A 23324-nucleotide genomic window follows, 5' to 3' on the forward strand; every position below is an offset into this window, starting at 1 on the left:
TCTAACTTATTTTAAGGCGGCGTCTTGACAGGTCAGACAAAATAACTGACTGCGGACTGGGGAGATGGACTTGAAGCCAACGGACTCACAGTGCTAAGCTTGCTTGAGGTAATGATGATGCGCCGTTCGTGCAGCATACTGGCGTAGAGCTGGAGCATGTTGTTGATGTCCACAGCCACAAAGTACTCTGTCAGGTTCCTCTGGAGATAGACAGGAACAGAAGGATATTCAGGTATATAACAAACTGTCCTAGCACAACTTGCTTACAGTGAGGTGTCAACGCTGCAGACGGTGAGAGTGTGCCACAGAGAGACACGCAGTACTGGCTGGAATAAAAAAGGACTTCCATCACTGCAGATATAGTTTTGCAGTAAAAATGGATGAGAAATACAAATTTAAACTACATTCATCTAACGTACAGAAGAGATAACGTGTCAATCTATCTGAAACCGTACCGCCGGTAACTGTTCTTGTCGGGGCGTCCCTTGCCACAAAGATTTGAGCTAAGATTTTAATACAAAACCGACAAAGAACATGTGCTCAGCTTGAATCTTCTAACACCGGGGCCTATCATTGAACTTCGACATTAAAAAGTACGAGAACCACAGGAGATAAAGCTGAAACAAGGGGATGATGCAATAATTTCAAACGGTGACAAGTGCATTTGATTAAAAACGATTAGAGGCAGGGATGTTACCAGAAGATAGGGATTTCTCTTTATCTCCTTTTTGTCTCCTTTTCTTTTCCGCGTGTACTTACACTCTCAGGGATAGTTGGCAGTCCATTGATATCCGGGGCGATGAAGTAGGAGTGCTGCGAAAACACAAACATGCAGGAGAGAGAAGAGGGAAGGTCACAAGTGAAGCACACCACTCACATAGAAGAGAATGAAGGGTGGAAAAAAAAAAAAGGGCCTTTCACTTTGTTCTATGATTTATGGCTCATCTTCAGCTCTGTCTATATGAATTGCTGAGCTGGTGTCTGAACTGTGGCAATGCTTTTATCAGGCCTACAGAACAGAGAAAGCTCAATAGCAGCTGAGCTCCCCATAGACGCAGACTGGGGTGATGTCTCCGGTGGAAAACTGAGTCTTTATTTAAGCATTAAAAAGGCTCGCGGAGCATCAACACACACACACACACACACTAAAAGTCTATGCGCGCATCCACACAGCCACGCACTCACACACACGGGTTGTTTAGAGGATCACAGGGCTGCCTGTCTCACTTTGGGAGAGCAGGGCAGGTTCAGTGTTCAGATCAAAGGGGCCTGAGAGAGGTGTTGTTCGGAGGTAGACAAACCACCAAGTGAAACACACCATTGTGTCTCTTACGCACACTCTCTCCTGTATCCTGAGTACACCTGCGTTCCTCTAGGCCTTCACTCAACCATCTGTTGCAGGCCTTGAATTAAATCCACTGCAGCTCCACCAGTAGATGCTCTCACACTGGAAACGCAGTATTTCAAGTAAAATGTTAAACTTCACTTAGACTTCAGCAAAAAAAATCATTTAACAAATAATGTTAAGCTAATGTGGTTGAGAAATTGTTTAAGTTAAGTTCCAGGAGGTTTGATATCCAACACATGAGAGCTGGCTGCTAAATAGCGCCGCATTCAAGACCTAAGACAGAGCCTGAACTTACTTAGACATAATGAGATAATAAATCAGTAAAATACATTCCTTAAATAAAAGAAAATGGAACAGAAATATTTAACATCACAAAGAAGACGGTTAAGAACGTGCAAATGTAAGAAGAGCCATTCCAAATCAGCGTCCCAGCGTCCCAGCAAACCACCACAGAGGGAAAGTGTCTCTGATTATAGAGACGAGAAAGTCCATCAGACACTAAAAATCAAGTCTAAAAATCCACGACGATGGAAAAATACCTGAATCGTGACAATATGAACCTTATTCGTGATATTAGTTAGCCTACCGACTCAGCATTTTCCTCTAAGGATGAGCCATAAGCACATTTTGCTGGTCAGAGTTGTCTTGGCACCTAACACTTAATATTTCCTAAGTTTTATATTTCACTCAGCACTGGGACATGTCGCCCAGCCAGTAAAAAGACGAATGCTAATTCATGACAAATAAAACACAAGACTGTAATAACAAAAAATAAAATGTGACTCGTAGCCCTGGAACATTTAGCTTAGTTTAAAACAAGCTAAATATTTAACTCCCCGAGTGCATGTGTATTAAGTGTGAAAACAATTATTAGGAGTAAACAATCACTGTATTCCCAGAGGATGGTCATTGTTGTAGTAGCACAAACTAAAGTGGAACCAACATCCAAGGCTTTCCCTCCGAGTTTCTTTCCTTTTTTATTTATTTTTTTTCCTGAGCAAAACATACACAAGCATACGATTTGTCAACTCCTACACAGCCGGCTGTATGGTAAGTGAATCTGTTTAAAGATTTGAAGTATTATATCTGTAGTTTATGCATATTTTAAACGACTTAAAAGTACTTACAAAACTAAGACATTATTAGTTTTGATATGGAAGGTAAAAAGACCATACAGTAATAAACTTTAAGAATCAATCTTGACCAGAGGTTGTTTTTTTTGTTTACAGCAACTACGGTACACACTGGTTTTGTGTTAAAAAATGGCAATTTCTATCAGATATTTACCATTTTATTCATTTGGTGCTACTTGGCAATAACCAAGGAGGAAACAAAATTCTATTTTTTTTTTTTTTGGACCTGTAGTGACATTTTATGGAAAAAAGTAAAGTAATATTTTATGTTTTTTGTGTTTATTCTAATGTAAATTTAGCTCTAAGTTGCTCTAAGTGTAAATTCTTTTTTCTTTTTGAAGAAATTTTGATAGTTTTCGGTCGTACTGAAGCGGAGACGGTCTACTAGCTATTGATCCTAATCAAGAAGATGGCTAGACAGCTTTAACAGCAGCATTATCGTTTACCTGCCAACTTTATAAAACACAATATAAATTAAATAGCTTTTCTTTTTTCTCATGTGAGGAATTAAATGTGAGTTTGTACATTTAAATTTAAATCTCACTTGCATGTTCTTCCTTTCTGAAGTACTTATTGGAGCAGTTTCCTGAAACTACTTTTAAGAGTTTCTAGTTTTGGCTGAAAACAATCTTTGCTCCTTTCTCATCTTTGATAAATAATATGTTGAAAGGAAAACATGTTCACATGAGACTAAATAAAGTTCACTAGTTAAAAATGTATTGAAATAAAATGCATGTGTAGCCAAAAAAAACAACTGTAGATAAATAAATAAATTGTAGTAAAAGATCAGGGATCTTGGGGTAAACCAGCCGTAACCATTTACAGTAACTACAGTACATCCTTGTGTTTCTTTCTTGTGCTAAATAATGTTTCCCTGTTGGTCTACAAATTCATGGCATTGTGATAATCACAAGCCGTGCTCCTCAACTCATCCCAGGCTTTCATTGGCTGTTTGCTTGCTTATCTGCTTTTCTTCTTGTTCTTTCGAAGACTTGTTTGTATAAAAACATTGAAAGTGGGTTAACTGGAAAGGCATCAAGGAGATTTTTTGAGCACAATTGCCTTTGCTTTAAACATAAAGAGAAGGAGAAAAAAAAAAGAAACTTTTGATATTCAGAGAGAGAATATAGCAGTGTGGAAGGGCATTAATCATTTACAAAGTTTGATTGTTTTCCAGAGGAGAAGAAACATACACCAAGGCCCAGGATAGTTTGTTTTTGTTACATTTAAAAAGATAGCGCAGCTTATTTGGCCAAATTGGAAATCCGTGGCTCCCATGTGATTAGTATAGCAGCAGTTTCATATTTCACAGCAGCCTCCTTCCCTCCTCCCTTTTTCTCCGCCGCTCACTCATTCTCCTCCACTCACCGGCTCCTTGCTTCGCTGATCTCTCAGTACTTGCCCAGTGGCAATATACAACTGCTCATTCTTGCACAATGAGAGAGGGAGAGAGAGCAAAACAGGGTTCACACATGAAAGGGGACAATGATCCTTCTTCTTGGCTGCCACGATAAAACAAAAAACACTCTTTAAGGGAATAATTCTGCTTCATCAATTAAATATCAAACTAGTGGCGTCTCCAGAAAAAGAGATGAAGCTATCACCTCTGCTCTCCGGGGCTTCTATTCCAATGAAGCTCTGAGATTGAGATGAAAAGGTTTTGTTCACATATATGGCGCATAACACCCCCCACCCACCCACCCACCCCCCAACAAAAAAAAAAAGAAACTGACACAAAGAAGAAATAAATCACAAGGAATGTTAATTGACCTTGTTAACCTTCGCAGAGATATATTGATTACCTCCTATTATTCATGTTGTGTTGTAAATTCATCTGTGTAATTAGATGTGTATCCTTCTGAGACCCTCCGCTGCAGAGACGGACTACAGCTGCTTGCTTAATTGGTCCAAGAAAGGAGCGGTGGTCTTCAAGTACAAAGGCTAACACTGGCGCTCTTTTGATCCCATTACGGCGTGTCTTAGTCTGAGCAACTAAAATATTGAGATGCTGGCGAACGTAACACCGTGAAGCTTAGCGGTCCCACCGAAAACCATTACGCTCTGCTTAAACCGGCCGGGCTAATGGAAGCGACAACTGTTTGAGAGTGAGTGTTTTATGTATGAGCTGGAAACAGTCAAGGACAGATTGTGTCAGAGTTAACTCAAACACAGGCTGACTTGGAGGGACCCGGGCTCGTTAAGCCATTTCAGTTTTTGATAAGCGGGAGACACGACGAGTTGTGAAAGGACCTTTCAAGTTTAAACATGTCCAGATCGGGCTTATCACACAAAAACCTGTTAGCGCTACTTCTTGTTTCCAAACACGGTGTCAGTCTCGGGCTCTCTGCGTCTCTCTGTTCCTACCTAGTATCTTAACCTCCTCCTGCTCTGTGTTTGCTGTCTCCTCTGTCATTCCTTCATTTATCTTCTCCATCGCGACCTCGGTTTCTTCGTCGATCTCCCGGTTTCTCCCCGTCTGCCGTATTTACTTCCTGTTTTAGGATTCTCACCATTCCTGCATTTTTGACTTTCTGCGTCTCTCACACGACTTTAAAACTACTTCAGCCAACTGTTACCGTCTCCTCTTCTTCTCTACAGTCCCCTTCCCGATGCAGCAACTGTTACAGTAACCTGCCTGTCCCGCCTCCCCTCCTTTTCCGTCTCTGTTCTCACCTGTCTTGCCTCAGATAAGGAGGAATATAAGATCTATACTTACCACACTCAGGTTGACTGGCGTGAAGGGCTTTGGCACAGGCAGATCATAGAGAGAATTCAGCATGTCATTCAAGTCATTTTCCTTGGGGAGAGAAACAAACAACACAAGAAGAAGAAGAAGAAGAAAAAAAAAAAACACAGAGGACACGTGAATTTTATTTACTTGTTTTCTTGATGTCACAAGTTACGTGTCAATCTTAACAACAGTGCTGGGACAGCCGCAGCCGCAGACCAGAGGGCAATCCTGCAGCGAGGCCTGAAGGGCTCCACAACATCCGACTGACATGTGTTTAACGAGAAATGGCGAGGTTAAAAGACGTCTGAGTGTTAGGGCTGCAGACGCTTATTATCCAGCGGCGTTGATTTATGGCAGAGAGCGGGCTGTCGGTAATTAAGCAGGGGTCCCCCACTCCAAAGACAGGGGCTTTAGGAAGCCGTCGGAGAGCTGGTTTGACCACAGAACAGGCCCCGAGATTATTCTTCCAGCATTTATGAGCTCTACGACAAGACTGCTGTTTACACTCTGGTGTCTTTGAGTACAGAGAGGGACAACAGTAAGGGGGTAAACTTGTACTTAAACTAAACTAACTACTGGGAACATAGAGGTTGCACTTTGTTGTTTGTTTTAGCCTCTTTTTCTTCTGCTTTCTCCAAGAACTTTGTTTGGGTTGTGGCTACGAGCCGTTGCTTGTTTGAGGAAATAAGTGTGCGTGTGTGTGCGCACAAGCCACAGAGCAATAGGAGCAATGGGCGGCAACATACAGTAAAGCAGAGTGGGAGGGAGGGAGGGAGGGAGGGAGGGGTGTGAGGGGTGCGTGGAATCGAACAGCCTCCTGTCATGAGAGGCTCAATGCTCACACGCATGGTCAGCAACACGGCCTGGGGAAACAGTTCATTTACCCCTCGCCTTAAACCCTCATCGCTCTTCTGTCTTCCCTCGTCTGTCAACATCTCCCTCTCGCCTGGAACGGACAGCGGGGTAAATAGAAACCAAATCATGCACACTAACACTTCAGTCACCCAGGCTTTCCAGCAATCTCTCTCTCTCTCTCTCTCTCACACACACACACAAACTATCCTATTCTGTTTGTTTTTCTCTCTCCATATTAGATTATTCTGCCGAGTTCCTTTCAACGGCAGGGTTTTGTGCACGCACGTTGAATGCTTATGAGATGTGCTTGTGACTTCTACTTTAGCAAGGCGCTTTGTCCTGATCACTGTTCTCCGAGGATCTTGGAAGAAGCAGTGACTACATGACAACTGAAAGTGGTCCCAGAGCTCCCTGCATCTCTCCCTTGCTCCGTCTCTCTCTCTCTCTCTCTCTCCCTCCTCCTTCCCCTCGCTTCAGTCTAAACAGTGGAACATCACCTACACCCTATGCACTAGACTCTGCACATCTCCCCAGTTTGTTGCATATTTTACATTTCCCCTCCCTTTGCTAGTACGATGCAGTGAATAGTCAGGGGAAAAGACTTTTGAGAAGTACAAGCGTTCCTGCGTATGTTTGTGTGTGTGTGTGGGGGGTGTGTGTATATATATATATTCTTTTTTGCTTAACGATTTGTTTTCCAGTAAATCATCAGGAATGACTTCCAGTGTCAGATCAGCGTTTGGTCTGTGAAATGTCAACATTGTTGCCGCTAACAACAGGAACCAAGTCGAGCCAGAGACGGGGAACAAAACTTGCACACAAAAGACAACACGCGGCATGCAGAAGAACAGAATGGTGGGAGGAGGAGGAGGGGAAGGGTGTCTAACCACAATACCGTTTCTAAAACAAACCGTGGGCTTGTTTCTCAATCAAATCATACGACATTTTTACATCTTATACTCCACCTTATACACATAAACAGATGATCAATCCAAAACGCACGATTACCTGCTGTTTCACTAGGTAGTCTGCCAGGGTGTTTAGCAGCTTGTAGTAGATTTCAAACCATGGTAGATAACTGCAAGAGTTAAAGAGAAACGTATTAATGAACTAGATTCATTCATTTTATCATCATCATCATCATCATCATCATCATCAATAAACAAGAAACAAACAGGATGGAAAGAATCAAAGCACATCGGTGCGTTATTATGTGTTTGAAGTGCAAGCGTAAAGGGATTCAGTCTCCTGAAAACTTTATTGTGTCATAATGTCTATAAGTAATTTAACTATATGACCTATTGCTTAATGATCTAATTCATGCAGAGCATAGATAATGGATTCTATTCCCATCTACACCTACTCAGCACAGAGTCATTGTTGCACTGAGAAAAAAAAGTAAACACTGTCTAGTCCTTATTATGACATTCTTTCGTGTCCAGGGCCCGTTGCATGCTATGAATTCCTGTCATGTCTGCTCTTTAAACCAATAGGAAGTGGAGAATAGGAGGGGAAAAAAAAACAAAACAATAGATTTTAGATTCTTTCACAAACAGAAAAAAAAAAAAAAAAAACACCATAGCTTTCATGTGATGCGGAGGGATGCTATGGTTTACAAGCATGCTGCTCGCAGATGCACAGGATTAACAAAAATGCAGCCCAAGATGCCTCCTGCCTTCCTTCCCCCTTCCTCCGCCTCCTCCTTCTGCCCTTCTCTCTGCTGCTTTTTATGTCCTTCACATATTTAAAAAAAAAAAAAAAGAAAAAGAAAAAAAAAATCTTTGCCTTATGTAATTAATGTAAAATAAATAAATTCATTAACAAGCTCAAAATAATTCATACCACAGTGTTTGTGTCAGAGCTAATCGCGAAGTACACCCACCATAAGCTAAAAGCATCTGCAGCATGGCTTTCTTTACAAAGTTGACATATTCTTGGCCAAGTCCACTTGCTTTCTAGGTGGAAGATGGCCAACATTTTCTTTTGGCATAAAAGCTGCGAGGGCTCAGTTCATTTAATGTTATGCAATCAAATAATAAAAACATGGTGTCCTATCAAGTTATTGAATTTTTACTTAGTTTGAGGTTTTAACATGCAGCTTTAAACGCTGCATGTATAATGATGCTGGATAGGAACTTCTTAGCATTGCGATTAAATAAACACAGCCTCCCATTAATGCTTCATTAACTCGCCTGGATGCAGGGGTAGAAAAATAAATTAGAAAGCAAATGAGCCAATCAATCAAAAGAGGATTTTTTATTTGATTCCAGTGCGAATAAGTAAATAGCTCTGACTGTAACTCATGAAGACAACTATTTTATTCAGTATTATTATTAAACCTGACAAAGAGCTTAATTTTTCTGAGTATATGGTAATAAATTTACGGGTAAAGTTTTGAGTGTGTGAGTTTATACTCCTGCTCAGGCAGTGGGCTGGAGACAGAGGAGTTTCCAGGGCATGGGTCACTGGCTGCTCTGTAGACTGGAATTAACAGACAACAAGAAAACAATAAAGTGAACCCGATGCAAATTTTCATATCGCTAAATCCGCAAGGGGCCAATGACAGGCCGGGTTCCCGGAGAAGTGCAGCCATGCGCACCAATCAGGGAGGCCGAGTGACCATTAGTCTGAAACAATCAGTCTCTTAACATGCCAATATTTTGACATCTGCATGAAGATTCGCCGCAATCAGGTCACACTTGCAGGAGAGACGAACATCAAACATGCGAGCGTTAATTTACACGCTGACCGGATATCAACCTGAAGACCTATTTCTGCCACGTCAAACAATGTACAATATCTGCATATGAGGTTAGTTTACATTTTTACACAAACAGTTCAGTCTAGGGCTTAAAATCCTGCATTATCTGCCTTGTGTTTAAAAAGCTTGGACTGTGGACATTAATCCTTCATTTTTCACTGCTGAAGGGGATGTACGTAAATGAGACTCGCTGCCAAAGGAGTCGGCAGGGCTCACAGATCTCACAGTCATTACCTCCCTACGCCAAGGTGCTATAAATCCTCTGTTTTAGAGGAGAACGCATGATCGCTGATGAAGTCAGCCAGCCACAAATTATCAATATTCTCCCAACATATTCCTGTGATAGGTAACTTTCTTTCTAAACTGCAATCAAAGGAATATAACTTAAAGCAGCATTGTTGTGTTCCCCTTCTCCCCTCCCCTCCCCTCCCCTGCTCTGCTCTGCTTTCTGTACATGCAAAGTTAAACTTTGGAAAGCTCAGAGAGATACTCCTACTCGTCACAGTTCATTGCTCAGATCTGTTTGTGCTTCGCAAATCCTCCGATAGAGAGAGAGAGAGGGAGAGAGAGAGAGGGAGAGAGGCATCCATCACTGGAGTGCTCAGTGCGTGGGGGCCCCGCAATCTCTCCTGCCATTTTAAACACATGTCTTCTCAAAGTGCCATGTACTCAAAGAATGAACTGGTTAATCTGCGACCCATTCCCAGCCCGCCCGTGCTCTCCTTCCCAGGCTCGGACCACCAGACAGCACGGGCATATCTAACGGAGGACTTATTAGCGCATGTGAAAATATGTCTCCACAAGCACGATGAAAATCCAGAGTTAAATAAAACAAACTGATCCCAAAATCACCACAGATACGGCATATAATCCCACAGCGTGCTGACAAACCTCAGCACCTTTCAGTGTTTTGTTAAATGTTTAAACTGGAGACGTTTATGCTGCCGTAAAGTACCTGTTGGGTTTTAAGCGCGACAGTTATTCTTGTTCCTTAGATGAGCCCTAAATCTTCTTTAATGCACAGGCACATGTAATAGTAAGTCATCTTACACTTTGTAGACGGCTCAGTGGAAGATTGCATTACACCTTTACTTTCTCGGGTCACGGGTTAAGTAAAGGGAAGGAAGTGTCTTCTAGCAAAGTGACCACAAACCAGAGCAACACGGTTTTTATTTTTTATTCTATTCTATTTTAGTCATCACTTAAAACCGAGTAAATCCTGGCTTGTTGTTTTTTTTCAAAATGTCTTAAAGATCAACAATAAATCTTTAAAATGAGAAAGACACCGAATGAGAGAACGAGGAAACAACAGCACAAAATACAGCCAGTTAAACTTTTTTTTTTTTTCCCCTTTTGAAGGTTTCGCCTGAAGGGAGCGTGGTCCTTTAGGCCACGACTTAAGCAATGAGACTACAAAGAGCTGTCCACATAAAACTGTCCCACTCATTAAGGCACTTCCTCCTGTAAGCAGAGGTGACAATTTTACGATCCCAGCACTTCAACAATCACAGACTCAAACTGTTTTAATTACTTTTATTTTATATTCCTGGGAAATGGGAGATTAAACGAATATAAACTAGAGGGCCCTGCGCCTTCTCGCTTTACATTTTAACGAGAGGATTTTTTAACCGAGGATGAAGACAAACAACTTCCAATAATTGCACTTTATCCATTTTGCTTTAACGGAGGAAACGTGTTGTTATTTCTTTAATTCTGTCTGAAATAACAATCTTACATTGCAACGGGAAACACTTAAAGAATAATAAAGACAATCAACTTTTGACCGGAGACGCCGAACGGCAGGACTTCATTTACACATTTCTCAGACGATATATATCTGAAACATTCTTATGCTTCAGAATATTTTTTAGTTCTTATCTCTTCCTAACACAGAGCAGCTATTTAAGATTTAAAAAAAAACAAAAGGAAAAAGATCAGGAAAGAAAAATGTAACTGGGAAGCGTATAAACAAATTTAAATTAACAAAAAAAAAAAAAAAAATACTTTCTATACGTTATTTTATTAGAAATGAAGCAAGCCATGCAAACTACTCAGAATGCATAATGAATTTTATACATCATATGTCAAATGAATTAGCATGTCTAACTCAGCGAGAGGGACAGGGGAGCCTCTGCTAATTGGCAGCGAAGCTTCATGCATAATTATGGGCCAAGCGTCTTTGCTGTCGCACTGTGGCAGTAGCCGAATAACGAGGAGAAAAGAGAGAGAGAGGGAGAGAGAGAGAGAGGGGGAGAGAGAGAGAGCGAGGGAGAGAGGGAGAGGGAGAGAGAGAGAAAAGAAAAACAAAGGCCATGGAAGCTGGCCGGGAAGGGTGGGTGGTGTGGGGAGGAGGGACAGTGTTCTTCACAGCAGCTCATCAGGGCAGCGACAAACCCACGACTGTCCATCAACAGCCACACACACACACACCCACTCACACACACACACACACAGAGGCGAGAGCAGCGCTTACAGGAGAGCTGCTTTACACAAACGCAGAAAAAGGGAGAGGCTTTGTGCTCCTTTTCCAGTTTCTTGTTTGTTAAACTGCTTAATACATTCATTAAAAATTGATCTATCTGGTACTTTTTTCCCTCAGTTTATATTAAAGTGCACGAGCCCGTCCACCGAGACTATCAGCGCAAGTGCTCCTTCTTTGTAATGGTAAAGTAATTACATCTGTAAAAACATTGTGTCAACACGCAATTACATGGGAATTAAATGATAATAGCCTTTGTTGGAGAGTAATTATGCGAAGAAAATGCAATTTTCCCGGGTTCTGTGTCCTCATTTGCGCACGCTGTGATAGGAGAAATCCACCTATGAAATATCAAAAACTGCTAAACTTTTGGATAATTATAGGCACATCACTAACATATTTGTGTGGGCAGATGAGAATATAAATTTGTTATCCTGGCATAGTGCAGTGTGAAGTGTGAGAATGAATGAAAACGCTGTCTCAAAAATTCACATCTAAGACGTGGTGAAATTAATTTTTTTTTTTTTTGAACAAACTTGACAGATAAAGGCAGACATTTAAAGTGGTTAGATCATTTGGAAAAAAAGGGACAGAAGAGACCAAGCCGTAGTTATTTGAATAAGCAAATAAAGACAGTGGTGTCTGGATGGATTTTCACACATATTCTTTTGATTTTGGAGTAAAATGTGATAGAATACGCTGGCATTTGTGACGTGCAGCACACCCTTTAGCACATCCAGTTGTCTCTGTTTTGACATTTATTAAATTACTGAAATTGGAAATGTTGATTCTTGTAAAAAAATATCACAAAGTGTAGTGATACCCAGTGTTAAAGGCTCAGTTTAGTGGAACAACATGAATTAGAATAAAGCAAACTAAATAACTGTGACGTGGACTTGAACAAGATTTAGTGAGTGAGTAAGTGTGTGTGTGTGTGTGTGTGTTACCTGAGCAGACATATGCAGACCCGGCAGCCTTGGGTGAGTCGACAGAAACCAAACCTCTGTTTGCCGTCGATGTCCGTCAACACAAAGGTGAAATTCTGCCCCACCTGACTCTGGGAAACCCTGGGAGAGGACGAGAGGGACGCAAGCTTCACACAAACACCCAAAATAACGCATAAAGTCTTAAGAATCGTGTGTTTAAAATAAGTTGCATCAAATCTGTGAAACCGTGCGTGTTCAAAATACAAGATAAATCGGCCTCGGTCGATCAAAAGCAAAAACTCGGACAAACTCTTACCACGAGCAAAATCTCGAGTCAAGGTCCAAATCTGATGTCATATATTTCATGCTACAAAAACTGTAAAAGGCTTTTCTAACCTTAAGGTAAAATCCATAAAGCTCAGTACACTCCTGCACCACTAGATGGCAGCAGCTCAGCTTCAGTAAAAGACCATACAGTCCTCCCGTCCCACCCTCTCTCTCTCTCTTTCTCTCTCTCTCCTCTCTCTGCTTTTGCATCAGGGAATGTTACTTTCCTCCATGAATTAAGAGCCCAGTACTTCTCAGCGGCTGCTGGCCTGATTGGATGTAAACTCTGTATGGGAGCACACTTCAGACTCTTCTCAGACAATAATCGTGCACGACACATGAAGTGGGGCCTGTCACTGACCTCATGAGCGTCATAATTAATGGAAGTTGCTGATATCATTATTGTCATTTTTTGGAGGGTTCTGCAGAGTTGTGTCGCTTTTACAGCTACAGTAAAAAAATAAATAAATGTATGCAGGAAAAGAGGCAGCTCTGTTACAGTTTAAGACCAGGAAGGGCAGTTGCAATCTCACCCATGTGGACATGAGCACAACAACAAACATGAGTGCACGTAGTCTGGTAGTGAGTTGGCATGCTATAATATTTATAGCTCATCACAACAACCGTGTAACGCATCAAATGCACATATTATTTTATTTTTCTTCATCAATGTGTGCACCTTTTGGTGGAAGAAGAGATCAGTGTGCACAGCGTGTGTGTGCGTGTGTGTGCTTCATGCAGATGAGATGAAAGTGAGCTGCGTTGATTTAAAAACAAGGAAGTAGAGAAGCAGAGGAATCGTACCTTTCCACGTCAAAGGGAAAGCAGAACTTTGGTATCGTCTGCAGGACCTCCTGAGAAACCAGAACAGAGAGAGACACACACACGTGTTTTTAGACACACACATACATATATAAATATAAATATATACATGTATAAAACCAGTAATAACCGTGTATTTCAACGTAAAAACCTCTTGGGCTTTCACTAAGTGGGTGCCATCAACTGGCTGGTACAAAATGAGGATTAATGCTAAACGCTGCTGATAGCAATCTGACAGAGTCTTCACATCCCAAACGCTCCGGCCTAAATGCACTTAATCCAAATGAATGGGCAATATAAACCACTTCACTTGGCGGAACAGAGGGGAAAGGTCGCCTCTGTGGCAAGGAAGGAAAGGGATCCTCAGTCCACAGCTTGAATAATTAGCAGTTAATAAGTTCATCGATTATCAGGTGCCAAAGGGAGATGAAAGGGTGAAGGAAGAGAGAGAGAGAGAGAGAGAGAAAAAGAAAGAGGGTGAGAGAAGGGGGACACACAACACCAAGGCTATGGTGGCAGATTGTAGTGACAATGGGCTAAGCAGCTCTGTGGGGTTAAGAGGTAGGAGAGGGGGGTACAAGCCTTCAGGGCTTTACCTCCCAACACCTCCCTTGTGGGCTGGGGGATTGCGGGGAGGGCGAGGGTCTGCATGCTCTTGAAGCGAGGTGGGAGAGGAGGGGAAGAAGAAGGGGCGGAGGCGGGGGGGCACCTTTCCACCAGCGGCATATGGATTTAGACAGGGAGCAGGAACAGAGCGGAGCACCATATGGGTGAGCTACTCCAGACCAGCCACACAACCACTGAGCTCCGGGTCCCAGCTCTGTCTGTCTCCTCATCTCTCTGGCTACTGACCTGGCCCAGAACAGGCACGGGGCGCCAGGTCCTTTTTTTTTTTTTTTTTTTTTGCCGTCTGTCTTTCTGCTACCTCTCTCTCTCAGTTCTGTCCAGGCTCTGTCACGCTCAGAGACTAATCCTGGGGACTGGGTGGCTCTCGGCTATACTCTGGCCTCTCTTTCTCTTTCTCTTTCGTTGGCTTGCCAAGCTCGGCCACCGAGCCCAAGGTCTGTGTCGTCTTTCTGATCGAGCTGTGAGTGATGCCGCTGCTCCACTATTTCTCTGCCCATCCATCTTTCTTTCTCTCTGCCTTCCCCCCGGAGACTGATCCGGACGACAGGTTGGGTGTCTTCCGCTGCTGCTGTCTAAGACCTCAATGTGGGGAGCAGTCACCGATCCTCTCCCCCGCCCCCGCCCCTCCTTTATCGAAACTTAAATCTGCCAGCCCAACACAACACAAACATCGCCACAGACAAGCGAGCAACAGCAACAATGAGCCATGACAGAAGGTGTGTGTGTATGTGTGTGTCATACGTATTTGTGCATTTGAGTGTATGATGTATGTGAGCGCCTGCCTCCTTCAAGGACTTTCAATCTGAGGGTGGTTAAGAGTGTACATTTGTGTGCGTGTGGGTGGCTGAGTTTGACTGGGCTATATGTTTGAATGCATGTGCCCACATATGGAGCATAAGGGAGGGGCTGGAGGCGAGGCAGGGTGGGTGGGTGGGTGGGTTGGAAGTGGTTGTTTTTACTTATCAGGATCTGTGATAAAATTGAGAACTCAACAAAGACGGAGGGCTCGGTGGCAGAGGAGGTCTCCGTCTCTGTTGTGGGAGCGCGTCGTGCGTGCACACGTGTGCGACTGTGTCTTGGCGTGTGCGGCTGTAAAAGCTGTCACACACATCAGAGCTGACATCGCTGTATGCGTTTGCTACTATTATTAACCACCATGTACGCACACCAATATGTTCCAGAGAGCCCTCCCTGGCGCATTGCATATGGCACACAAACCCAAACAGACACACACACACACACACACACACACACACACATGCGCACACACACGCAGACGCTCGCTTTCTCTGCAAATAAAAACATTTGACTTGCCAGATTTCCGAGTTGTCACAGCCCCGCCCACATCAGGTGTCTGTGTTAGAGTGACAGCCGAGGGGTTGCAGAGACTCTGATCTCATACAGGACCAGTAGGAAGTGATGTGTTTGTATGCGAGCAGAACGTGACATAGAAACAGCAGACATGTTCTATATATACATTTATATATTATATAAATATATACGTTCTAAGCATCCATCTTTGTGCTTCAGATAAACCGACGTCATACAGTATATAAGCATTTTGAAATAGCTGTCTTTAGCCATTAAACGGACAGGACGGCTGAGTCTCGTGAGACAGATCCTGAGACACAGTTTATGAGATCAGACAAGATCCATCTTTTTCTTTATCTCCCAGTTTAGATACATATTTACATTTTCAGTAACACGTTTTATTGGCGAATCTGTCAATTATCTCGCTCAATTAATCAGAGTCTCCAGTCTTTTAGCCTGCTTTTTAAAATTCTTTGCCTGATGCACGGTAGAAAACCTGTGAAAGATTTTCAGTTTACAGCGGAGATTAATAAAGAGACTAACAAAATATAAAACCTCACAAAATGAAACTAGTAAATGTTTATAAATGTTTACTTATGGCTCGTTTTAAATGTCAGTCGACGAACAAATGAACATTTCAACACATTTACAAAACTATAACGAACTATTTTTAATGAAATGTCTTCAAGAAAAGTGAAATGTGATATTTTTTGTGGTTATAATATCAATACAAACTCAACAGGGGCACTGACTAATAGCAAAAACACAAAGACAAAGATAAAGCACCATTACCAGCAAATATATCTCAGGGTCTAAAGAAAATTAACCCTTACATGCGTACACAACGTTGAGGAAAAGCGTCACCAAGATACAAAAACTTTCAATTTTTATTCTAAATTTGCCATTGAATATTTAATCTTTTGTACAAATCACATAATATACAAATTTTTCATAAAGCTCCCTTAAATTTGAAAACATCTCACTGCTGAAGAATAAATCTGTCAGTGCTCTCGTTTGGTAATGGTGATGTTTACCACTAAACTATAACTATAGCTGAACAGTCTCTGCCACCATCTGTGATCAGTGGAAGTGAATGGATTTCAATTGTGTTGACAATCATTTTGATTTAAAAAAAAGATGGATAAAAAGGCTAACAGTAATCTGGAATAGGTGCCTCCACCATGAGGACAGTCTACAGATGTTAACGTTTTAAGTTTTCATTGGGGCCGTTTGTGTATTTGTAAGTAGTTGTAAAGGGATGTTACTGTATAAATTGAAAATCTGCCCGTATAGATGCCACGGTGCATTTTTCTTTTGCACAGGTGAGTCGACCCTTTACACAGAGCCCGGCAGTGCTGCTGTTCAAATACTCCTTTCTGTTTTAACCAAAGCTAAAGACTGCTTGTATGTGATTTTCAGCTCACATTCTCTCTTTTCCTCATCTGTCAGTCTGTTTCCCATTTCCTACATCATACCTGTATTACGGGTGACTCATTGGCATGTGCAGCTCTCTTCCCTTGACTGGGCCCTATACCGCAGGGATATCTAAACACGAACGCCACAAAGGGGGTGTTCTTCCATAGTTTCCCAGTGCAGTCGGCGCACATGCATGCACGCACATGTGCACACACATAACACACACACACTTCCCCCCCTTTACTTGCCATTTTCCCAAGACAAAAGAAAAAGAGGCAGCTAATATATTTGCGCTTTGCAAGGAGGGGGTGAGGGAGGAATCTGCTGCTAGGCTGGGCTTGGCAGACGCTGGTGTGTGTGTGTGTGTGTGCTGTTTATCGTGAGTGGAGACAGGGGTATCACTCAGTGAGACAGAATGCTCTGGGTTCCCCCAGCGGATGATCCTGCTATCACCGCACCACAACACTACAACAGCAGCACTGTACCCCCGCAGAATAGCACGGTACTGCAGGGAAGAGCAACAAACTTTGCAGCACAGGGCGACGCTCTTGCTTTTATTACTCTTAAAAATAGGCCTAAATTTCACTCTTATTCCCGCTCTACCCCAGTTCCTTTAGAAATAATTGCAGCGGGACAAGCTATATATGGTTGAGCATTACACCAGGCGCTGGGGGGATTTGACACGTGACAGATCACGCTGTGCGGGCTGGGCTCGACTGTCTAACACACATATGCACGCGTCTCTCCTGGACTCTCACCTTCGCCGAAAACTGGGAAACCAGCTCTTAAGATCACAGTTCGCGGGCGGGATGATCTTAACCGGTTAAAAAGAAAACATGCCCTTTATAAAGAGATTAAATGCTAAACTCGGCATCAGACATGGTGTTTCATTTTGGGTGTGAACTTCACGAGCAATATTCACTTTCCCATATGTTTTGCAAAGAAAGAGAGGCAGAGGAGCGTGGTAGAGAAATGTGGACAGAGGGAGGGAAGGAAGGAGGACGGAGTAAAAGGGAAATAAAAATCCTGTCACAAGGAAGGGAGCGACGGAGAAGGATGGACAGCATAAAGAGGGACGAATGAAGAGAATGAGAAGCAGCTCGGTTCATGTCCCTCTCTCCCTATGCAGCCAGGACCTCCTCCCTGGGGGGCTCAAGACTTTAAGCCCCTGCCCTGCTTTATATTCCCCTGGCTACTGCAGCCAGATCAATGTTGCTAGCTACCCAGTGTATCTCAGCCGAGTTCAGCCCCTTGAGCCCTCTGGACAGGGTGTAGTTTCAGGAGGAATGGAGACTGGTGGCAGGGAAAAATTTGTAAATCTAACACCGGTCTACCCAGATTTAAAAGGACTACATCGGTGCTTTTCTCAATGTGTCGGCCCATTACTGCAGCTCAGCGATACTTTACATTACTGTCAGCTGTTTTCAAAGCATGTTGTCCTGTTTTAAATTTCTGAATGTGTTTTTTTCCACCGTACAATCCATCACGGCGATCACTGCGCCTGTTTTTATTTTTTGTCAAAGTTAATTTATTATTTCCTGGCAATGCAATTGTAAGTGAAGACTGATTTGAAAAGTCTGTTCCGTATTACCACACAAAAATAACATAACTCAGAATAATGCGGGCAAGATGTTCACTGTGATGGATTACCTAATTCAAGTTAAGGATTTCTTTTTTTTTTTTCGTACCGCATGGAAATGAATGGAAATCAATTAAAGCTGGGAAGGCAGTAAAACATAGTCGAACACCCAAAACAGCACGGTACGCCTCACATCTGTGCATGACAGTACAACTGTGACCTACACCCAGTTCTGGACCAGTGTATCACAAAGAGACAGCTAATGTGTACAAGACATCAAGGCTTGACTGGAGCATTAAACTAGCTTTGAATGATTGTGTTTGTTCAACAGTTTAACCAGGTCTCTCCAGACGCCATTAACATCACGGTGCCAGAACGCTAGAGTCAAAAAAAGTGGTAATAGTAGTTGTTGGATTGTTGGGAGGAAAATATTATTTAAAACGGAATTAGTTTTAACGACATTCAGGAAGATATACAGTACGCTACGCCACAGCCTGACACGGACCTCCCCAGAAATGTGACTTTGGCGCTGAGACCGCAGCAGCTGTGATTGGCCCAAAATGCATTTCCTTGTCCATGCACATGCACAGAAAATTAAATTACCCCTCCTTCTGCCTCCTACACGGCGTCTACTCAGACGTCGTTTTTATTTTCTGTGTCGAAATGATTTCAGCAAAAATCCCCGTTGATCCAATATTAGCTCCACCTCCATTCCAGCCGCCATCGTGTGAAGTACGCAGAGAAACAAGTCGCCACTTAGCATTTTAAGGGCGTATTTGAAGGATATTGCAGTACACAACAGAGCACAGGTATAAATGCTACCACCAGCGTAGCTCCTTATGGTCTATGCTCCACGTTGACCCATCGCGAGAGTCCGGCCCACGCTTTAAACCTGTTAAAAATTCATCTAGACCACATAATTAATTACCTGTTAAACGACACTTTGAGTCGTATTAAGGCAAAGGATGCTTTGACCCTCTGAATCTTTGTGCTACGACAACTCAGCAAACTCCATCCACTAACGGAAGGCCAGAGGATGTTCTTGAAAGCAATGCAGAAACGCTAGTACGCACAGTCACTGCGCACGGCAGCTAAACTCTACATAATGTGCTTAATTTCACATACTGTGAAATTAGATAATTAGATAATCTTTACCCAATTTCCTCCCACAGCTCTGCTGCAAAATTTCCCCAACACTTTAGTGTATTAGATCATTATTAAGGGAAGTGACTTCATAAGACGTTCTCATTAATAATGCCACACGACTCAGGACATTTTATCTCAAACTACGCAGGTAAAAGTTGAGAGGGGCCAGGTCCCGTCTGAATGTTTAATAAGTGCAAGTTTTTTTTTTGTGTGCAAGGCTATTTCATGTGTCAAATACACAGTATACAGTGGTTTGCAGTAGGCAGGGACTTCAACAGCATAATGACACAGTCAGCGGGGCTACTAACACATCAGTGCTTGAAACCACACTGTCTAAACTCACCCTTCCTTCACCTCTTCCTCCCGCACGCTTGCTTGCCCTCTTCATCACCTCCTCTCTTCCTTCCCCATTCTCTCATTCCCTCCATCCTCCGATCTCCATCCTTTTTCACCTCCCTCCTAAACCCCCTGTCGTCATCTCAGATCCCCCCCCCTTCCTGCGTACCCCACCTTTTCCTCACCCTTACCAACACCCCTCGTCCCCTCTCTCGCCCCCCCTTTTCCCAATTAGTCTGTCTGTGTGCAGCTACCCAGCCGATCTCTGCCCATCCTGCCGGTGCTGGTTCGCTCACCCAGCCCCTCTGGCGAACATGACAAAGAGAGATCCTCAGTATTCAAACAGACACACTGCTTTCAAATGCCGAATGGCAGGGTCGACCTGGGTGCAGCTTTAAGCAAAATATTCAAATTCTCAGCCTTTCTTTTTAAGAATTTGCATGGATATGCATTCATTTGCAATGTGTAAAGGCACAAGGACAGCTGAGCCTTGGTTTTAGAGCGAGCGGGAGGAAAAAATAAATAATGCAGAATAAAAATGTATGATGGCATGAAACCTTGATTGGGGAGACGGGCGCGCTAAAACCAAGCACACAACTGAAAAAAACACAAAGTTACAAACACTCGACTCAAGACGGTTGAACTGATGACTGATGTCAGTACTTCTACTGCTAAAAAGGTAGTGGATATGTCATCTATTTTACTACACACACAAAAAAAAACTTCCTGAGCAATTTCCTGTTTTCTTTAATAATATCCAAACTGCATCAGATACTGAAAGGTTACTGGGTGCGACAGTAGCACAGTAAGAGAGAGACACCGACTCAAATATACTAACACAGGAAGAGACAGAAGGCAACAATGAAGAAGTGAGAAGATTGATAGCTAGATAAGATAGAGACGACATGATGAGCAGCTCTGCCAAATAAAACAAGAGGCCAAATCAAATTTCTTGATTTTCTTTTTTTTTTTTTTTTTTTTTATGGCCTCCCACACCGGTTCCATTTTGCATTCAAACACACTGTGTAATCAATGACTTAACCAATAAATACAGAAAATGTAGAAGAGATTAATCCACTGCCAAACAATCAGTTCGATGCTCTGCACAATTTCGAATTAGTAGCTTCTACCGATAATGTTTACCAGGCCACTTCATCATCCTGAGCAATACCATTATTTTCTATCCAAGGGAAATAAAAACAGTAGAGGCATGGTGGTCGCTGGAGGTATCTCCTGAGTAACCGTATATTTAAGAACTGTTTGAACATTGAGAGTGTACAGAAGGAATGAATCCGTCATGTCAGGACATATCTGTGCCATAAGAAGGAAACTCTATAATATCACTCTTCCATGGATGACCCTACCCTCTGTCCGCTGAAGGGGTACAAGACGACTCTACAGAGGGCATCAATTTCATACATTTTTGCGCCCAGCTAATATTATATGTTGAAAAAGAAACCACTTCTTCAAAGTCAAACCTCTGCCTTTAACGTGTAATAAGAAAGAGACCCTTAAGCCTTGTCTAACAATATCCACAGGAGAAATAAACAGAATTGGTAATCGGTGTATTTATATGAGCCCATAGCTACATTTTACAAGCAGCTTAACAAATTTATAGGGGTGAAAAGGCCCGTTTGAAAAACTCAGTGCGATGCAAACACAGGCAGAGCGAAAACTTAAAGATGCAGGGTAAGGAAGAGAAAAAGACAAAGACAAAACCAAGCAAAAAAGACACAAAGACAGTGACGGACGGAAACAGAGGAGATGCCAGTTGAGCCAGATTTAGCGATGGTATAAAAAAAAACAAAAAACTCCAGAACAGTGAGGAGAGGAGCAGAAGAACAATGGGCAGAGGCAGAGCCTCCTCTGGCCGCTGCAGACCTCAGACCCTGCAGAGATTCCTTTCATTAGGCTTTAATAGTATGCTGCCGGCTTGCCATTCTGACCTGCGCTCTGTGCCGGTAATAAGAACGGCCTTCAGAGCCGGACCAAAGCAACAGAGCTGCTTGAGAGGGGGAAGGTGGGATGTGGGGTGGAGAGAGGTGGAGGGGCACAAGAGCCTATGAGGTGCACTTTCAAACTGACACAGGGGCGTTACATTTTCACATTCTCGCTCACTCTGCCCCGGCTGATTGGGGAGAGAGAGAGAGAGATGGGGAAAGAGGCAGTTTTGTCTTTTTTTCCCCTCTCAGTTTCTGGTCCCAGTGACCCCTCTGGTGCAGAGGGTCTCTGGTGAAGGAGGTTATTTTGATTAACAACAGTCGCGTGTTATCAGAGCAATTCTTCAGGAGGTGTTGAAGGTGGCAGATTGATCTTCTGGCCTTTTCCTGCACATGCCAACACCTGACAGGTAGAGCGTATGTGTTTTTATATTCATACTGTTTGTGTATGTGCTGCTACCTCTATAGCAAGAAAAAAAAAAAACTTGTTTCTAATCTGTACTTCTGAACCCTTAAGGACGTCACAAAGCCTAAACCAAGGACAAAACGAAGGCCTTAGCTCTGGCCCTCCTGAAGCACACAACATGTTTCACAAGCGTCACTGAGATATTAGCGGCTGAGAAGTCGTTGCATTTGCTAGCGGTCTTGTCCTTACTAAAGTTAAACAAGTGTAAGTATTATTTGTTTCCTCTTCAGGCTACAGCACGCATTCACATAGCAAGACTTCAAGAATTTGTGTTAATAAGAGGGACGACATCTCCTTAACCTCCCACTGTCCTGTCCCAAACTTGGTCCCTGTCTATTAGCAGCTAATGAGTCACCTCCAATATCGAGACATTCCGCTGGGGTAGCGTGCACGCCGTCCGTTGCGTGGCACTCATTTATTTTCTGTTTATTCCACGATTGGTGTATTTATGTTATGGGGTGAGGGGGCATATTGCTTGGAGAATAAGTATGTGGCGTCAACAATAACAGTGCACATTATTCCAGTGCTAATACCCTGTCCTGCTGATGTCCTTTCTACATATCACAGATGGGCTCAGACAGGGGAGAGCGGCAGTATTATGCCTCTGCTGAGATCTTCCACTGAATATATTACCATGTGATAGGGGGAGATGTCTCACTCCCTAACACACATACACACATACACACACACGCACACACACACACTTGTAGTGTTGGGCCAAGAGAGCTGCATATGCCCCAAACATACAAGCATGGGTTTCATTAATGAAGTGCCAGGAGGAGAGGGAGAGGGATATAGAGATAGAGAGTGTGTGTGCATGTGTGTGTGTGTGTGTACCAAGCAGCCGGGGGGGATTTCCTTCTTTAAGCTTTCAACTCCCACTGGGCCTAGCTCGACTGTATGAACCCTGATGTGGGCCTGCCTCTAACACATGGCGTCACACACTCACACACACGTACACGCACACACACACACACACAAAGAATGTATACACTGAAGCTCAGCAGGGGAGCAGTAGTGCAACACTGGCTCCTAAACATTTGGCCGTGGTCGTCTCATTGACAGATGTACATGGGATCTAGCAGTGAGGGTCAGGTCATCTCTGCGTCCTCTCTCTTCCT

General features: G+C 43.0%; 1 protein-coding gene across 2 annotated transcripts in view; it reads right to left on the bottom strand.

Moving 5' to 3' along the window:
• The window catches only part of dennd1b (DENN/MADD domain containing 1B), a 101952-nt gene that overhangs the window by 48766 nt on the left and 29862 nt on the right, over positions 1–23324 (bottom strand). The window contains exons 4-10 of one of the 2 annotated variants that reach the window (XM_084548761.1): positions 13365–13414; positions 12255–12374; positions 7076–7145; positions 5198–5278; positions 3850–3909; positions 760–813; positions 90–200 (exon numbers count right to left, since the gene is read on the bottom strand). In XM_084548761.1, coding sequence (XP_084404887.1) covers positions 90–200; positions 760–813; positions 3850–3909; positions 5198–5278; positions 7076–7145; positions 12255–12374; positions 13365–13414 — 546 coding nt within the window. The remainder of the gene's footprint in view (positions 1–89; positions 201–759; positions 814–3849; positions 3910–5197; positions 5279–7075; positions 7146–12254; positions 12375–13364; positions 13415–23324) is intronic. The other variant, XM_084548762.1, reaches the window with a different exon arrangement.

The sequence above is a fragment of the Chelon labrosus genome (assembly GCF_963514085.1).
Source record: "Chelon labrosus genome assembly, chromosome: 7".
Lineage (NCBI taxonomy): Eukaryota > Metazoa > Chordata > Actinopteri > Mugiliformes > Mugilidae > Chelon > Chelon labrosus.